General features: G+C 39.2%; 3 protein-coding genes across 9 annotated transcripts in view; 1 reads left to right on the top strand and 2 right to left on the bottom strand.

The window, feature by feature from the left end:
- Nucleotides 1–442: 442 nt before the first annotated feature.
- On the bottom strand, nt 443–6,760 carry clec11a (C-type lectin domain containing 11A). Its single transcript, XM_058392026.1, has 4 exons — nt 6,360–6,760; nt 2,318–2,420; nt 1,460–1,651; nt 443–1,366 (listed from the first exon to the last, which is right to left on the bottom strand). Exons 1-4 carry the CDS (start codon nt 6,456–6,458, stop codon nt 966–968), a joined length of 795 nt encoding a protein of 264 aa, XP_058248009.1. The 5' UTR covers nt 6,459–6,760; the 3' UTR covers nt 443–965.
- Nucleotides 6,761–10,065: 3,305 nt separating this feature from the next.
- Nucleotides 10,066–13,096, bottom strand: lg06h1orf198 (linkage group 06 C1orf198 homolog). Its single transcript, XM_058391573.1, has 4 exons — nt 12,745–13,096; nt 12,313–12,363; nt 11,338–12,120; nt 10,066–11,152 (listed from the first exon to the last, which is right to left on the bottom strand). The coding sequence occupies exons 1-4, from the start codon at nt 13,054–13,056 to the stop codon at nt 11,096–11,098; spliced, it is 1,203 nt and encodes a 400-aa protein (XP_058247556.1). The 5' UTR covers nt 13,057–13,096; the 3' UTR covers nt 10,066–11,095.
- Nucleotides 13,097–13,230: 134 nt separating this feature from the next.
- Nucleotides 13,231–15,779, top strand: part of rps6kc1 (ribosomal protein S6 kinase polypeptide 1) — a 36,684-nt gene continuing 34,135 nt past the window's right edge. For all 7 annotated transcript variants that reach the window (XR_009204720.1, XR_009204717.1, XR_009204719.1 and 4 more), the window contains exon 1: nt 13,231–14,031. Coding sequence is in view for 1 of the 7 variants with exons in the window: in XM_058391572.1 (XP_058247555.1) it covers nt 13,930–14,031 (102 nt within the window). In the remaining 6 variants the exon portion in view is untranslated. The remainder of the gene's footprint in view (nt 14,032–15,779) is intronic.

Raw genomic sequence — 15,779 nt, 5'->3', positions numbered from 1 at the left:
ATATTATAGCTGCCTCCCAAATGAACACACACAAGACGCACTTACACTAGGCGCTGTGTCCTCTAACATCTAGTGTGTGGATTTTAGAAAGGTTTCGTCTCAAACGGAACACTAACTGGGAGCGTAAGAAGTTTTCCGAACGATGGCGAATGACGTCAAATTCACGCAAGGCTACTTTAAATGTTGAAAAATGTATCATAAAGTGTGCGTGGGATCATTTAAAAGACATTTGTAAGATGTCTCGTCCACCAGAGCATTGTCGGTCATCTTCTCCGTCAGCGTCAGCCCCCTGTAGCTCCGCCCCTTTTCCGGCTACGTAGTGTCATTGAGTGTGCTTCTTTACGTGACTTACGCTATTTATACTCCAAGTACATGATTTGGGACACGCTTTTTGATTTGCATTAGATAGAACCAGGCAAGAAATAAAAAGTACAGAATCTGATTCCAAGTTAAATAAAAAAAAGATTTTATTCAAATCCATCCAGAGTCATCAGGAAACCCGCTTTCGTGTTCTTTTCGTAACAAAGAACGCTTTCTTTCTACCGTCAACTCCGTGTGCGACAAATTGCGAGTAAACAAACGAGGAAGTAGCTACTCTTACGGAAAGAGTTAAAGCTGCGATGCCACTAAGTAGTTTGATAATAATGACGTCATCAGAGCTAAAGGTACAGTGTGTCGAGTGTTTTAGCGGAAATAATATTGCTACATTGTTGTGAATTATTGAAGAGAGAGAGAGAGAGAGGGTGGCGTGTTTAATTTGCTGTTTGGTGTTTCACTGTTTTGGATTCCATATTTCTGGCCCTGAAATAAGCTCCGCCCCCACCTGCTCAGCTCTGCAACTCACAAGAAAGTATGTCTTTCCAACCGATGGTTGATGATTGTTTGTAAAGAAAGGCAGGAAAAATATTACACACCGCCCCTTTAAATATAACTTAGGAGACTTTGGACTCGAACCCGATTACAGGTCAAGCCTCAAACTCGCACAGGTAGTACATGCGGCGATCGCAGTAGTTATCCCACCAGTCTCCATCGTCGGAGGACATGGCGACGCAGTTCTCCCGTTTCCCGCCATCTGGCTGGCTGGACAGGAAGTGCTTCCTCCACTGGAAATAAGTGACCCGCGTGCCGTCGTCGAACAGGTAAAGCCCCTCAGAGAGCAAGTCATTAATGCCCAGCCACACGGGCCAGTTACTGCCGGGTAACGCCAGCTTCACGTACTCCGCCAGAGCCTCTTGTTCACGCCGGTCCCGCGGCATTGCCATGCGTCCTCCGCGCTCCTGGCATTTCTGTGAAGCGCCAACGTAGGTGTCGTACACATGGTACACTAGGAAGCACTTCTGACCAACTTTCCGGCCCTTGACGCAACCTGGAAAATATTCGACTCAGGAATTATTCCATTAGGTCTCTGCCACTAAACAACAAGCTGTCAATCACGCAGACGCGGGTTCCGCCCACAAACCTTCCAGACGTCCGATTTCTCTGCGGTTGTCCTTGCAGAAGTTGGAGACGTCATGGATGGAGTCCTCGACGTCGGCCACTTTGCCCTCCAGCCTCAGCAACCTGTCCAGCAGCTGACTCACCTTCACGTCCAGCGTGTAGTGACCCACGTTCAGCTTATGGATGGCCTGATCCACCGCCGTGAGCCTGGACACTGAGACAAATGGCAAAAAGACTATGAGGTAAATAGAGCAGTTTGAGCTTCGATGTGAAGAATGAAGTAACACACAAGTATAACATCCTGAATCGACCAATTTCCCAACTCAGGAATGTCAACAAAGCTACACACAAGAGTCATAAAGATTCACGACAAACTCTTAAATATCCATTAAATCAAATTTTCCTTCAGAGACATTTCCAGACATTTGCCTCAAAGATATATTTTTTTAAAAAGTCACTTGCAGTTTAATAGATCTGGTTAGTTTCTTCATTTCAGGTTACATTTTTTCTGGCCCTGAAATTAGCTCCACCCCCAGCTAGATCAAATCTGCTCAGCTTGACTAATTTTACTTTTAAAAACAAAAAACATACCAAAAAAGTTGTTTACAGAGCTGGTGTGAAGGAAAGTTTAAAATGACAAACCGCCCCTTTAAATTTTTGAAACAGCTAAAAATATTCCAAGTGTTTTCCAAGATTTTATAAGAAGGTACAAATGTATAATTGTTTTTTCCCCCACTCTGCCATATTTCATTTCAGACGTAACCCTTTGATGCTGATTAGCAGATGGAGCGCGGAGCTGCCTGTCTCATCACGCCTGTTCTCGGGGATGCTAAGCAACAGAAACACTACTGCCGGGTGTTTGCGTTGTGAGGAGACGCACACAAGTAGTTGTAGTTGCTCTCGTAGTCGGAGTCGGCGGCCGTGGGTTCAGGTTCCTCGATGATGTCTGGAGTGTCTCCTCTGCCTCTCACACCCGCATCGCTCTGCAGTCAGAGAACAGTGAACAAACACTAAATACAGCTCTAAATACTGCACAGGGAAATCCGCATGCAATAAACACAACCAGGTACATACTGCAGAGAAATTCTGTAAATACTGTAAGAAATACTACACATTATCCAAAGTGCTAAGTGAAAGATCAGTAAGAACAGCATAACAAATGCAGGTGCAAATACTATACATTCATCAAATACTGAGGTAAATACTACACACCAAATACTGCCGTAAATATCACACAACAAATACTGAGGTAAATACTACACACCAAATACTGCCATAAATATTACACAAATACTGAGGTAAATACTACACACCAAATACTGCCATAAATATTACACAAATACTGAGGTAAATACCACACAACAAATACTCAGGCAAATACTACACACCAAATACTGCTGTAAATATCACACAACAAATACTGAGGTAAATACTACACACCAAATACTGCCGTAAATATCACACAACAAATACTGAGGTAAATACTACACACCAAATACTGCCATAAATATTACACAAATACTGAGGTAAATACTACACAACAGATACTGAGGTAAATACTACACAACAAATACTGCCATAAATATTACACAAATACTGAGGTAAATACCACACAACAAATACTCAGGTAAATACTACACAACAGATACTGAGGTAAATACCACACAACAAATACTCAGGTAAATACCACACAACAAATACTGAGGTAAATACCACACAACAAATACTCAGGTAAATACTACACAACAAATACTGAGGTAAATACCACACAACAAATACTCAGGTAAATACTACACAACAGATACTGAGGTAAATACCACACAACAAATACTCAGGTAAATACTACACAACAGATACTGAGGTAAATACTACACAACAGATACTGACATAAATTCTCCACAACAAATACTGAGGTAAATACCACACAACAAATACTCAGGTAAATACTACACAACAGATACTGAGGTAAATACCACACAACAAATACTCAGGTAAATACTACACAACAGATACTGAGGTAAATACTACACAACAGATACTGACATAAATTCTCCACAACAAATACTGATGTAAATACCACACAACAAATACTCAGGTAAATACTACACAACACATACTGAGGTAAATACCACACAACAAATACTCAGGTAAATACTACACAACAGATACTGAGGTAAATACTACACAACAGATACTGACATAAATTCTCCACAACAAATACTGATGTAAATACCACACAACAAATACTCAGGTAAATACTACACAACACATACTGAGGTAAATACTACACAACAGATACTGACATAAATTCTCCACAACAAATACTGAGGTAAATACCACACAACAAATACTCAGGTAAATACCACACAACAAATACTCAGGTAAATACTACACAACAGATACTGAGGTAAATACCACACAACAAATACTCAGGTAAATACTACACAACACATACTGAGGTAAATACTACACAACAGATACTGACATAAATTCTCCACAACAAATACTGAGGTAAATACCACACAACAAATACTCAGGTAAATACTACACAACAGATACTGAGGTAAATACCACACAACAAATACTCAGGTAAATACTACACAACAGATACTGAGGTAAATACTACACAACAGATACTGACATAAATTCTCCACAACAAATACTGATGTAAATACCACACAACAAATACTCAGGTAAATACTACACAACACATACTGAGGTAAATACTACACAACACATACTGAGGTAAATACTACACAACAGATACTGACATAAATTCTCCACAACAAATACTGAGGTAAATACTACACAACAAATACTGGCATAAGTTCTACACAACAAATACTGATGTAAATACTACACAACAAATACTGACAAGTTCTACACAACAGATACTGACAAGTTCTACACAACAAATACTGAGGTAAATACTACACAACAAATACTGAGGTAAATACTACACAACAAATACTGACAAGTTCTACACAACAAATACTGAGGTAAATACTACACAACAAATACTGAGGCAAATACTACACAACAAATACTGCTGTAAATACTACACAACAAATACTGAGGTAAATACTACACAATAAATACTGAGGTAAATACTACACAATAAATACTGAGGTAAATAGTACACAACAAATACTGACGTAAATACTACACAACAAATACTGCTGTAAATACTACACAACAAATACTGCTGCAAATACTACACAACAAATACTGACGTAAACACTACACAACAAATACTGACATAAATATTACACAACAAATACTGATGTAAATAGTACACAACAAATACTGAGGTAAATAATACACAATAAATACTGAGGTAAATACTACACAATAAATACTGTTGTAAATACTACACAACAAATACTGAGGTAAATGCTACACAACAAATACTGAGGTAAATACTACACAATAAATACTGACATAAATACTACACAACAAATACTGATGTAAATAGTACACAACAAATACTGAGGTAAATAATACACAATAAATACTGAGGTAAATACTACACAATAAATACTGACATAAATTCTCCACAACAAATACTGAGGTAAATACTACACAACAGATACTGACATAAATTCTCCACAACAAATACTGGCATACGTTCTACACAACAAATACTGATAAGTTCTACACAACAAATACTGAGGTAAATACTACACAACAAATACTGACAAGTTCTACACAACAAATACTGAGGTAAATACTACACAACAGATACTGACATAAATTCTCCACAACAAATACTGAGGTAAATACTACACAACAGATACTGACATAAATTCTCCACAACAAATACTGAGGTAAATACTACACAACAGATACTGACATAAATTCTCCACAACAAATACTGAGGTAAATACTACACAACAGATACTGACATAAATTCTCCACAACAAATACTCAGGTAAATACTACACAACAGATACTGACATAAATTCTCCACAACAAATACTGGCATAAGTTCTACACAACAAATACTGATGTAAATACTACACAACAAATACTGACAAGTTCTACACAACAAATACTGAGGTAAATACTACACAACAAATACTGACAAGTTCTACACAACAAATACTGATGTAAATACTACACAACAAATACTCAGGTAAATACTACACAACAGATACTGACATAAATACTACACAACAAATACTGAGGCAAATACTACACAACAAATACTGCTGTAAATACTACACAACAAATACTGAGGTAAATACTACACAATAAATACTGAGGTAAATAGTACACAATAAATACTGACGTAAATACTAAACAATAAATACTGAGGTAAATACTACACAATAAATACTGTTGTAAATACTACACAACAAATACTGCTGTAAATACCACACAACAAATACTGAGGTAAATACTACACAACAAATACTGAGGTAAATACTACACAATAAATACTGAGGTAAATACTACACAAAAAATACTGCTGTAAATACCACACAACAAATACTGAGGTAAATACTACACAATAAATACTGAGGTAAATACTACACAACAAATACTGAGGTAAATACTACACAATAAATACTGCTGTAAATACTTCACAAAAAATACTGCTGTAAATACCACACAACAACTACTGAGGTAAATACTACACAACAAATACTGAGCTAAATACTACACAACAAATACTGAGCTAAATACTACACAAAAAATACTGCAATACCAGTTCTTAGTGTTTAAAAAACAAGAAACATTCATAGTATTTGACTAAAACAGGACATGTATTTAATTTTATGTTATTTAGACAGAACCCTGACTTCTCCATCACAATGTATCTGTTATTCATCCATTACATCATCAGATAAACGCCTTGCTTGTATTCGTTTTGAGAAGAGAAGCCGGTGTTTGTCTGAGTGTTTATGTAAAGGTCTCACCTGAATATCCTGAGCGAGTGCGGTGCTGTTTCCTTCGACCTCGGCCAAGGACACATACGGCAATGCCAACACGGCAACCAGGAGCATAGAGAACCCCATCTTCTCTCTCTCTCTCTCTCTCTCTCTGTCTGTCTGTCTAGCTGGACTTTCTGTCTCTCCAGGCTGCTCGCTCGCTCTGTCCTGACTGATCTTGTCCAACAACAGGAAACTCTTTTCCCACCTCCCACTTCCACGGGTCGTTTTAACTCTCTCTCTCTCTCTCTCTCCTCTTGTTGCACTCTCTCTCTCTTCGGCTCTTATTCATTCATCTGTTTAAAAAAACAAAAAAAAAACCCTCAGGCCTGTCTTGTTGGAACAAAGCCCGCTCTAATGTGTGAAATCTTCCAGTGCTTCCTGACTGAAGCAGGTTGTAATAAGTGAGTGTGTGTGCGTGAGAGAGAGAGAGAAAGAGAGAGAGGGAGAGAGAGAGAGAAAGGGCAGCAGCTCAGTTTCCTTTAAGCATGGAAGGAATTCAGAGCACCGGCCGGGCCACACAAAATGCTCCCATTCTTTCTGCAGTGTTTTTGGATGAGACGGAGGATGGAGGCGTGGAGTCTGGCCTCGAGTCTCCTCCACTCGCTCTCTTTTCATTACACAACTAACTTTGTCTCACTCGAATCTCTCGCAGATGAGAATAAACACTGTCTTTTACGTGGCCTTTCAAAGGCTCCCGGAAATTAATGAACTTCTCATTTGTGACTTCCTCCGGGCGAAAGTCTCGTACTTTTTTACGGCTTAACAAATTCCTGTCTGATGAGGAGAAGGATGAAATGACATCTCGCCTCCAAAATACTGAATCTAAAAATATCGGTTTCCTTGGTGAATTATATACTCATTGTTAATGCCGAAAATAATAATAATAATAATAATAATAATAATAATAATAATAATAATTATTATTATTATTTATTTATTTAGTTTAGTTGTTTCTTCTTCTTCTTCTTTATATTTATTTATTTATTTTAGCTTAGTTGTTTATTATTATTTATTTTACATTATTTTAGTTTATTATTATTATTATTGTTATTATTATTATTATTATTATTAATAAGGTTTTTTGTTGATGCATACTAGATTTTTTTTTTTAAAAAGTCTTTGATTTCTAGTTGTGTAAACATATTGATTTTGTCTCCATCTGGTGGACATGAAGAGAAATGCAATGCATGCAATTTAACCCTCTGAATCATATCAAAACATACGTACACTACCAGTCAAAAGTTTGGACACACCTTTTAATTCATTGTTTTTTGTTTAGGGATTTATTTTCTACATTCTAGAACAATACTGGAGATTTCAAAACTATGAAATAACACACATGGACTTAAGTAATCCGTATGTAACGACAACAAAAAACAACAGTCAGTTGTTATTACACGAAGGTCAGGTGTTCTGGAATAGTTCTTGCAAGAACAGTATTGTCAAGTGCATTTGCAAAACCCATCAAGCACCATGATGAAACTGGCTCACATGAAGACCATCCCAGTAAAGCAAGACCAAAACTGACCTCTGCTGCAGAGGAGAAGTTCATTTAGAGTCACCAGCCTCAGAAATCACCAATTAAGATTAAGATTAAGATCACCTCAGATTAGAGCCGTTATGAAGGCTTTACAGAGCATCAGTAGCAGACATATCTCAATATCAACTGTTCAAAGGACATTATTGTGGATTTCGGCCGCCTTCAGCATTGTTTTACAATGTAGAAAGAAATAAACATCAGGAAAGACCATGGAATTAGAAGGTGTGGCCAAACTTTTGACTGCTAGTGTATATATCCTTTGTCCAAATGAAGTTTATCGTGTTTGGTCTTTAATATTTGCTTTATTTCTATACTGGGATTGTTTTTCTCATCCACGATCTTTTCTGTAAATCTGCTTCATTTGTTTATTTATTTAGTTTCGTGAACAAATGTAACTGTAATGTGTTATTTCAGCTATATTCACTGAGTCACATCATTTGACTCGCATAGAAGAGTCGACTCTTTCGGCTTCCAAAAGGGCGTTTGTTTCTTATGGCTATAAGAGTTTAATAAACTCTTATTCGACATTTGTGTTGTAACACAAACCACACAAAAAAGGGAGTTTTCACTGAAATAGCGAATCGACTCTCTAACGGAACCGAATCAACAAGACACATCACGAGTCAGGAAGCAGACAAATTCCTGCTTTCTGTCATCATTTCCAAGCTTCAAACTTTGTATATTATTTTTACACACTTACTAACAAACCTGATGGGAATTTTAGTTATTTAGCACTGAATCACATTATTCGGTTCAGTTGGTCAGTAAGAGTCGACTCACTGACATTGTGATCAAACGACACATCACGAGTCAGGAAGCGGACAAGCTCCTGCTTTCTGTCATCATTTCCAAGCTTCAGAATTTGTATTTTATTTTTATACACTTACTGAAAAAAACTGATGGGAATTTTAGGTCTTTTTTAGTGAATCAGATTATTCGGTTCAGTTAATGAATAAGAGTCGACTCCCTGACATTTTTTCTAAAACGGACAAGTTTGCCATATTACGACGGATGCTTGTGTGTTTTTACTTTTTATCTAACCATCACTTAAAAAAGAATATAAATAAATAAACATATGTAATTTAAATAAAATAATATGCGTGAGTCGGATCTTTGCAATCACTTAAAAGAACCGAATCAAAGAATCAGACACATCACGAGTCAGGAAGCGGATAAACTCCTGCTTACTGTCATCATTTCTAAGCTTCAAACTTTGTATTTTCTTTTTATGAACGTATATTTTCTTTTTATTTTATACACTTACTTACTAACTGTCTTAAAACTGATGGGAATGTTGGTTATTTTTCAGTGAATCAGATTATTCGGTTCGTAGGAGTCGACTCATTGACATTGTGATCAAACGACAAATCACGAGTCAGGAAGCGGACAAGCTCCTGCTTTCTGTCATCATTTTCAAGCTTCAGAATATGTATTTTAATTTTATACACTTATTGAAAAAAAAACTGATGGGAATTTTAGTTGTTTTTCAGTGAATCAGATGATTCGGTTCAGTTAGTCAATAAGAGTCGACTCACTGACATTATTTCTAAAACGGACAAGTTCACGACATTACGACAGATACTTGTGTGTGTTTTTTTTCATCTAACCATCGCTTAGAATATAAATAAAAGAATATAAATCAATAAAATAATATGCGTGAGTCGGGTCTCTCTGCAATCACTTAAAAGAACCGAATCAAAGAACCGACACATCACGAGTCATAAATGAGGACAAACTCCTGCTTTGTGTCATCATTTTCAAGCTTCAGAATTTGTATTTTTATCTTTATACACTTACTAATGAATCTGATGGTATTTTAGTTATTTTTCAGTGAATCAGATTATTCGGTTCAGTTAGTCAGTAAGAGTCGACTCACTGACAATTTTTCTAAACCAGGCAAGTTTGCGATATTACGACGGATGCTTTTTTTTTGTCTACCCATCAATTATAAAAACAATAATGATATAAATAATTAAACACGTGTAATTTAAATAAAAATAATATCTATGAGTCGGGGCTCCTGAAGCATTTAAAAGAACCGAATCAAAGATCCGACTCGCTCGCAAACGATTCCGCACTGATAAGTTTTTCTCCCGTTTTCTTTATGTTAGTTTTTTAATGATTTGTGTTAATCAAAGAATGGGACAAGGAGACAAAATATTGGTTTAAGACCTCATAAATACATTACTGAACACAGGTCACATGAGTGCAATACATGATCATGACAAAATGACAGGCAGTGTATCAAAAAAGTCTAGAAAACCACTGTAGTGTAAAATGCGCCATTATTATTATTTTTCTAAAACCATGCTCATCTTCCTCGCTTCAAAATGTCAGCATCTACTGTCTAAAGCATTGTAGCACTAGTACTCAGGTCTGAAGAACAAATAAAATAAAAAGGAAAAAGGAAAATAAAACTGCAGAGACAAGGCACAACAGTCTGAACAGCCTCGTTATCTAAAATGCTAACAAGCTAGCGCAGGCTAGTTAGCATCACATTACACACGGCATATTCTATCAAAATAACCTTTATTTATTTTTTTCCCAGGGTCTAATCTTTGTTTAAAAGTTTCTTATCCTTTTCCAGATTCCTGTGTTATTGCTGTATTGTGAATACATTTGTAACATTTTCTTGTGAATACATTTTTTTAATGCTAGTTTGTTTGTTTTAAAGCTACAATCAGTACTTCTTCAGAGATTCACTGACAAAAAAAATGATTTCTATAGAATTTAAAGAGTGCTTTGGACAAATAAAATATCTTAAAGGCATATTTGGTGTCTGAAGTTAGCTTAGGCAGAAAAAAAAACACATGGCGGATAAATAACTAGCTTATTAAAGCTAGCCCTTTGGCGTCGTGATAACTGCCAACACATTATGACATTATTATACGCTATAAATGTAACGATTTAATGCTAGCTAGATGTTCTCACGACTCCAGCCTGTCAGTTTCAGTCCAAAATAAAGAACGCAAACTTCACACACCAAACGTAAACTAGCGTAACGCTGATTAATCGACATGCCCCAGCTCTACGATAATACCAATTGTAGCTTTATTAACGTTTCTAAGATGTGGGTATATCTGTAACGGTTTTGTTGAGTGTGTGTGTGTGTGTATGTAGGGATGGAGGACGTCCTGTTGTCTGGAATGGAGCCGCTGCTGCCTGAGGTTGCGTCCAGATGTTACCAGTTGTCCAAAAAGTCGAAGCCAGTCTTGAGGATGGTGCTGCTTGTGTTGTACTAAAACAGAGAAAACAGGAAGAGGTTTGTTTTTTTTTTTTTAAAAAAAAAGGAAAGGGAACACTGGACGCAGAATGGAGTGACCATTACTTTCCGTTAATAGCCCACCTCCAATCGTTCTAAATATCCCCTTAAATATCATATGGGAAATATGTAGGCTTGTAATATGATCTGTTTGGATTTACTTGTGAAAAGGCAGGGCTTCCAGTTTGCACGTTGTCTTCCTTCTCTCTGTCTTTAGTTGACTCTGATGGTGTTTTCGGACCCAAACCGGGACTGAACACATCATCTAGAGTGCTGCTGACAGATGGCAGGGTGCTCTGAGATCTTTCCCAGCCTCCTAGTGGTGCAGCGGGTGCTGGAGTCACGGTCAGAGGTGCGGGGTTCACGGTCAGAGGTGCCTGGGTCACGCTAAAAGCCGCTGGGGTAACACTCAGAGGTGCCGGGGTAACGCTCAGAGGTGCCGGGGTAACGCTCAGAGGTGCCGGGGTAACGCTCAGAGGTGCCGGGGTAACGCTCAGAGGTGCCGGGGTAACACTCAGAGGTGCTGGGTTCATGCTCAGAGGTGCCGGTGTAACACTCAGAGGAGCCGGGTTCACGCTGATGGGGGCAGGAGGAGGAGGAGCCGGAGGTTTAGACACTCTCTGTTTGACGGGACGCGGTGCTGCAGGTTCCTGCGCTTCCCTGGATCCGGATTCAGACCTCAGGTACAAAGGCAGCGGCTTCTCTCCTTTCTCCATCGATTTTATCTGACTGGGCGTAAGCGACTGGAAGTCTGCCTTCTCGCCCTCCAGGCGTGACCTCTCGGCGCTCAGCTTCCAGAAAGACGACTCCTCGTCACGTCTCACCGATCCCGAGCCCTCGATCCCGGGTAGCTTGCTGCTCTGAGATGTTTTGGGTTTGGATTCACTCACGGAGTACGAGGCCGACTCCGGAGCGCCGTTGATCACGCTAAATTCCAGTTGACTCTGTGTGTTGGAGAGGGAGAGGGGGAGAGAGAGAGAGAGAGAGAGAGAGAGAAAGAGAGAAAGAAAGAAAGAAAGAAAGAAAGAAAGAAAGAAAGAAAGAAAGAAAGAAAGAAAGAAAATATATACATCATGTTTGCAAGAACTACATACTATGTGGGCCAGATTTATTTTTAGTAGCGGCGGCCTACATACTTTGGTCTCCCAAGAAAAGGGTGCAGAATGTTCGTCCTGCCAAGTTAGATCCTGGAAAAGAAAGAAAGAATGGAAAAAATGTTATTCTTAAACTACATAATTACACCTAAAACTCTGACAACATATTTTTGCTTTGGACTTAAATAGACTTCACAGTCTAGAAGTCACAGTCCAGCAAAAAAGACGGGGAAAAAAATCACTATTTTTAAGCCCTGTGTAGTGACTTGCGGTTTCCAATCCCAAATCTCCTCTACAGCACTACTTAGGTGCCCTACATAGGATACAGGAATAATAAATACTCCACCCTACATAGTGCACTCGATGTACACTACTAAGGCGTTTGGGATTCAATCAATGACATCAAGCTGTCAAAAACCGCAACGCAAAGCTGACACGCCAACAAACAAGCAACAAAGTAACAGTAATACTGACCTCCTCTCCGAAGTGGACGATTTTCTGTCCGGTTTGGATCAGCATTTTAGGATAACACACCAGTTCTTCGCGGTCCGTCCGGTGCATAGCATAGCGAGCTCGTATCTTCGGCTCCATCATCCCGTCGTCGATCGCCGTGTCCTGTTCAGCCGGCGACATGTCCTCCCACGCCGTGCCGTACTTCTCCTTAATTTTCTCCCTTTCCTGCATTATCTTCCTGGCCATGGAGTTGATCGAGCTGAAGTACTCGTACTTCTTCGTCTCGGTGAGACGCGCATCGGCCGCGGCCCCGTCCATCGCCGTGGCGGCCATTTTGTCCACAGCTGGATGTAGGGGGAAAAACAGACAGTGACGCAAACACGAGCGGGGCGGGGCTACGGCCCGAATTCCACCGCGACCACGCCCAAAATTCCACACGTCGCGGTCGTAGATGGACTCTTTCTGTAAAGGAACAATAAGCCAATTAAACCCTTATTTTTTTTCTTGTTTTATAATTGTGGTAATATGCTTAATGGTTGATTGTGATTGGCGGTTCTGTGTTGGAGTCCTGTGTTGCTAGGCAACGGGGGCGGGTCGAGTGCATGCTGGTTGCTACTGACTCTGTTTCCAGAGAGTTACTGATATTCGTGTGCTAATAAAGTTAGGACTTTGAGAACACCGAGTTGTCTGCCCCGTGTATCATGACAATAATAAAGCATATAAAACAAAATATATACTAATAAGTTTATTATCAGTCTCAGATTTAATGAAATGTAAGTCATTTCTTTCTTGGGGAGTTGGCAGAAAGTAGCCTTGAATAAGCGGTTACTATGGAAACGGTAGTGTATTGCGACCGGCGCATTAATCTAAACTTTTACAACCGGAACTACTTTCACAGTTATTTTACCCAGTTAAAGGGCATTTGAGAACTGAGAAATTATATTCATTGTCTTCAGAATATAAGGAAGATAAATGAATGAACGAATGAATGAAAGGCTGGAAATAACACGTATACAGACAACAACAACACAACAACTGCTACTATCACAAAGAAACGCTGACTTGTTTTTCCAGAGATTTTGAAATCTCGCGAGATTTCCTCTCTTCCGCCTGGATTTTTCTAGTGTTTTTTTTAATCTTCCTTTCATTCTCGGCAGGTGACAGGAGGGTGGCTTGCTGCAGGCTGGTTGCGATGCCTTGATCAGGATGATATCGCAGAGGGAACGAGGCGAACTGGCTCGATTTTACACGGTTACGGACCCAAAAAAGCACAAAAAGGGATATACGGTTTATAAAGTCACTGCCAGGGTGAGTCCCGTTTGTTCTGCTCTTTAGACAATCTAGACAACACCACAGAATAATCTGGAAGGAATTACGCTGACTTTAGCAGTGTCGGTAATTAAACAGGATGTATCTTGGATTATTTTTTTAGATTAGCGCATGATGTCACATGATTTGTAGCAACCTGAATCTGTTTATGCAGCATTATTATTTTCCCCATTCGTTTTCTGGCAAATCCCGCCTATTGATCGTTGATTGGTTAGTAGTATCCGTTTTCCCGACTACGATTGGATGGGCAGCGCGTGAGTGCGCCTGTTAGCCAATCGCAACGAAGAAGGCGGGATTTGCCCGAATGCGGGTGGGGAAACATTTTGACATTACAAAAAGCACGTATTTTTGTTTTTCTAACGATGTGGATAACATCCAAGATGCTGAATTTTGAGTAAATAACCTTATTAATCGTTAATTCCAGAGCTCCAACATCATAATAAAAGCCTGTTGTTTTCTTTGGCTTGTCAGTTTATTCAAAAACAAAGCTGTTTATACGCGTGCTGAAACTTGTCTCCTTAAAATGACGTCTAAATCATGCAACCGTGTTAATTTCATGTCACAAATGAGTTATTAGTTTTTTTTTTTTTTTAATTAAAATTTCTGACATAATTACAGTTACATTTGTTTTATTGTTGCTTGTCCGTGTCAGTATGAGCGCCTTGTGCATTTGGAGCTGCTTTTCTGCTGAACACGGGTGTAAAGAGTAATGAACAGGGTGTGTTTTATTAAAGAGTCTGTGATCCCCCCCCCCCCTGTGTGTGTGTGTGTGTGTAAGAAAGAGTAAGAGTCCTGCTTAATGAATTCAGGACAGTGTGGATCAGACTGCTTTCAGTTCTCTTACTGCTTTCCTGAACCAACACAACATGGGGGGGTGTAAGTGTGTGTGTGTGTGTGTGTGTGTTTGTAGGTTTGTGTGTATTCGGGTTTGTGTCTTACTGTATGTCACTAGCGTAGCCAGGAATCACAATGTGGGTGGGCCCAGAGAAAATTGGGTGGGCCTAGCCTAAAATGCATCTTTTTTCAAAATAAGCCAACATAACTACACCTGCTTGAATGCAAACCACCATTTAATCAGAGCATAAGCTTGTATGTCATCGTAAGCAATGTTAAGAACATAACAATAAGAACAGCATGAGCACGGCGGCCACACACACACATACATACACACGCGCATGCACGCACATCTGACAGACACGCCGCAACACCATTATCAAATCAGCAGGACAGTATGTAAACTGTCCGAAATATATGGCTCAACGGCCACGTGAAATGAACAACAATGACTATACAACTACATAGTAGGAAAATGTAGATTGGCTTACTTTTACACTGTGTGTAGGGGAGGTACACGCTGGAGAATAAAGTGCTGCTGGTGATGGAGTAAAAGGTGAATGAACACTAGCAGAGCTCCTTACTACTCGAGCTTCATGGCTCCTGAACATCGGGATTATCTTTCTCCTCCGGCTGCACACAACGTCTTTTTGACACAAACTTTAGTAAGTTGCTCTGTTTCATTTTAGTTTAATGTGCAACTAAACTTCGGTGACCCTCTGTGAAATTTGCTCGGTGTGGAGGGAGAGGGGCGGCCTGAGTGTAGAGACGTTTCATTTTCCTCGAAACCGGAGGGCGCTCTCGCGCAGAAAGTACAAAAATTGACTCATAGAAGTAACATATGACGTGCCAAAAAACCTAATACGGACAAAGGCATGTATAAAGGCATCCAG

Source organism: Hemibagrus wyckioides, linkage group LG06, assembly GCF_019097595.1.
Source record: "Hemibagrus wyckioides isolate EC202008001 linkage group LG06, SWU_Hwy_1.0, whole genome shotgun sequence".
NCBI classification, from domain to species: Eukaryota; Metazoa; Chordata; class Actinopteri; order Siluriformes; family Bagridae; genus Hemibagrus; species Hemibagrus wyckioides.
Note: the sequence above shows the minus strand (reverse complement) of the source record. Positions and strands in the feature narration are given on the sequence as shown.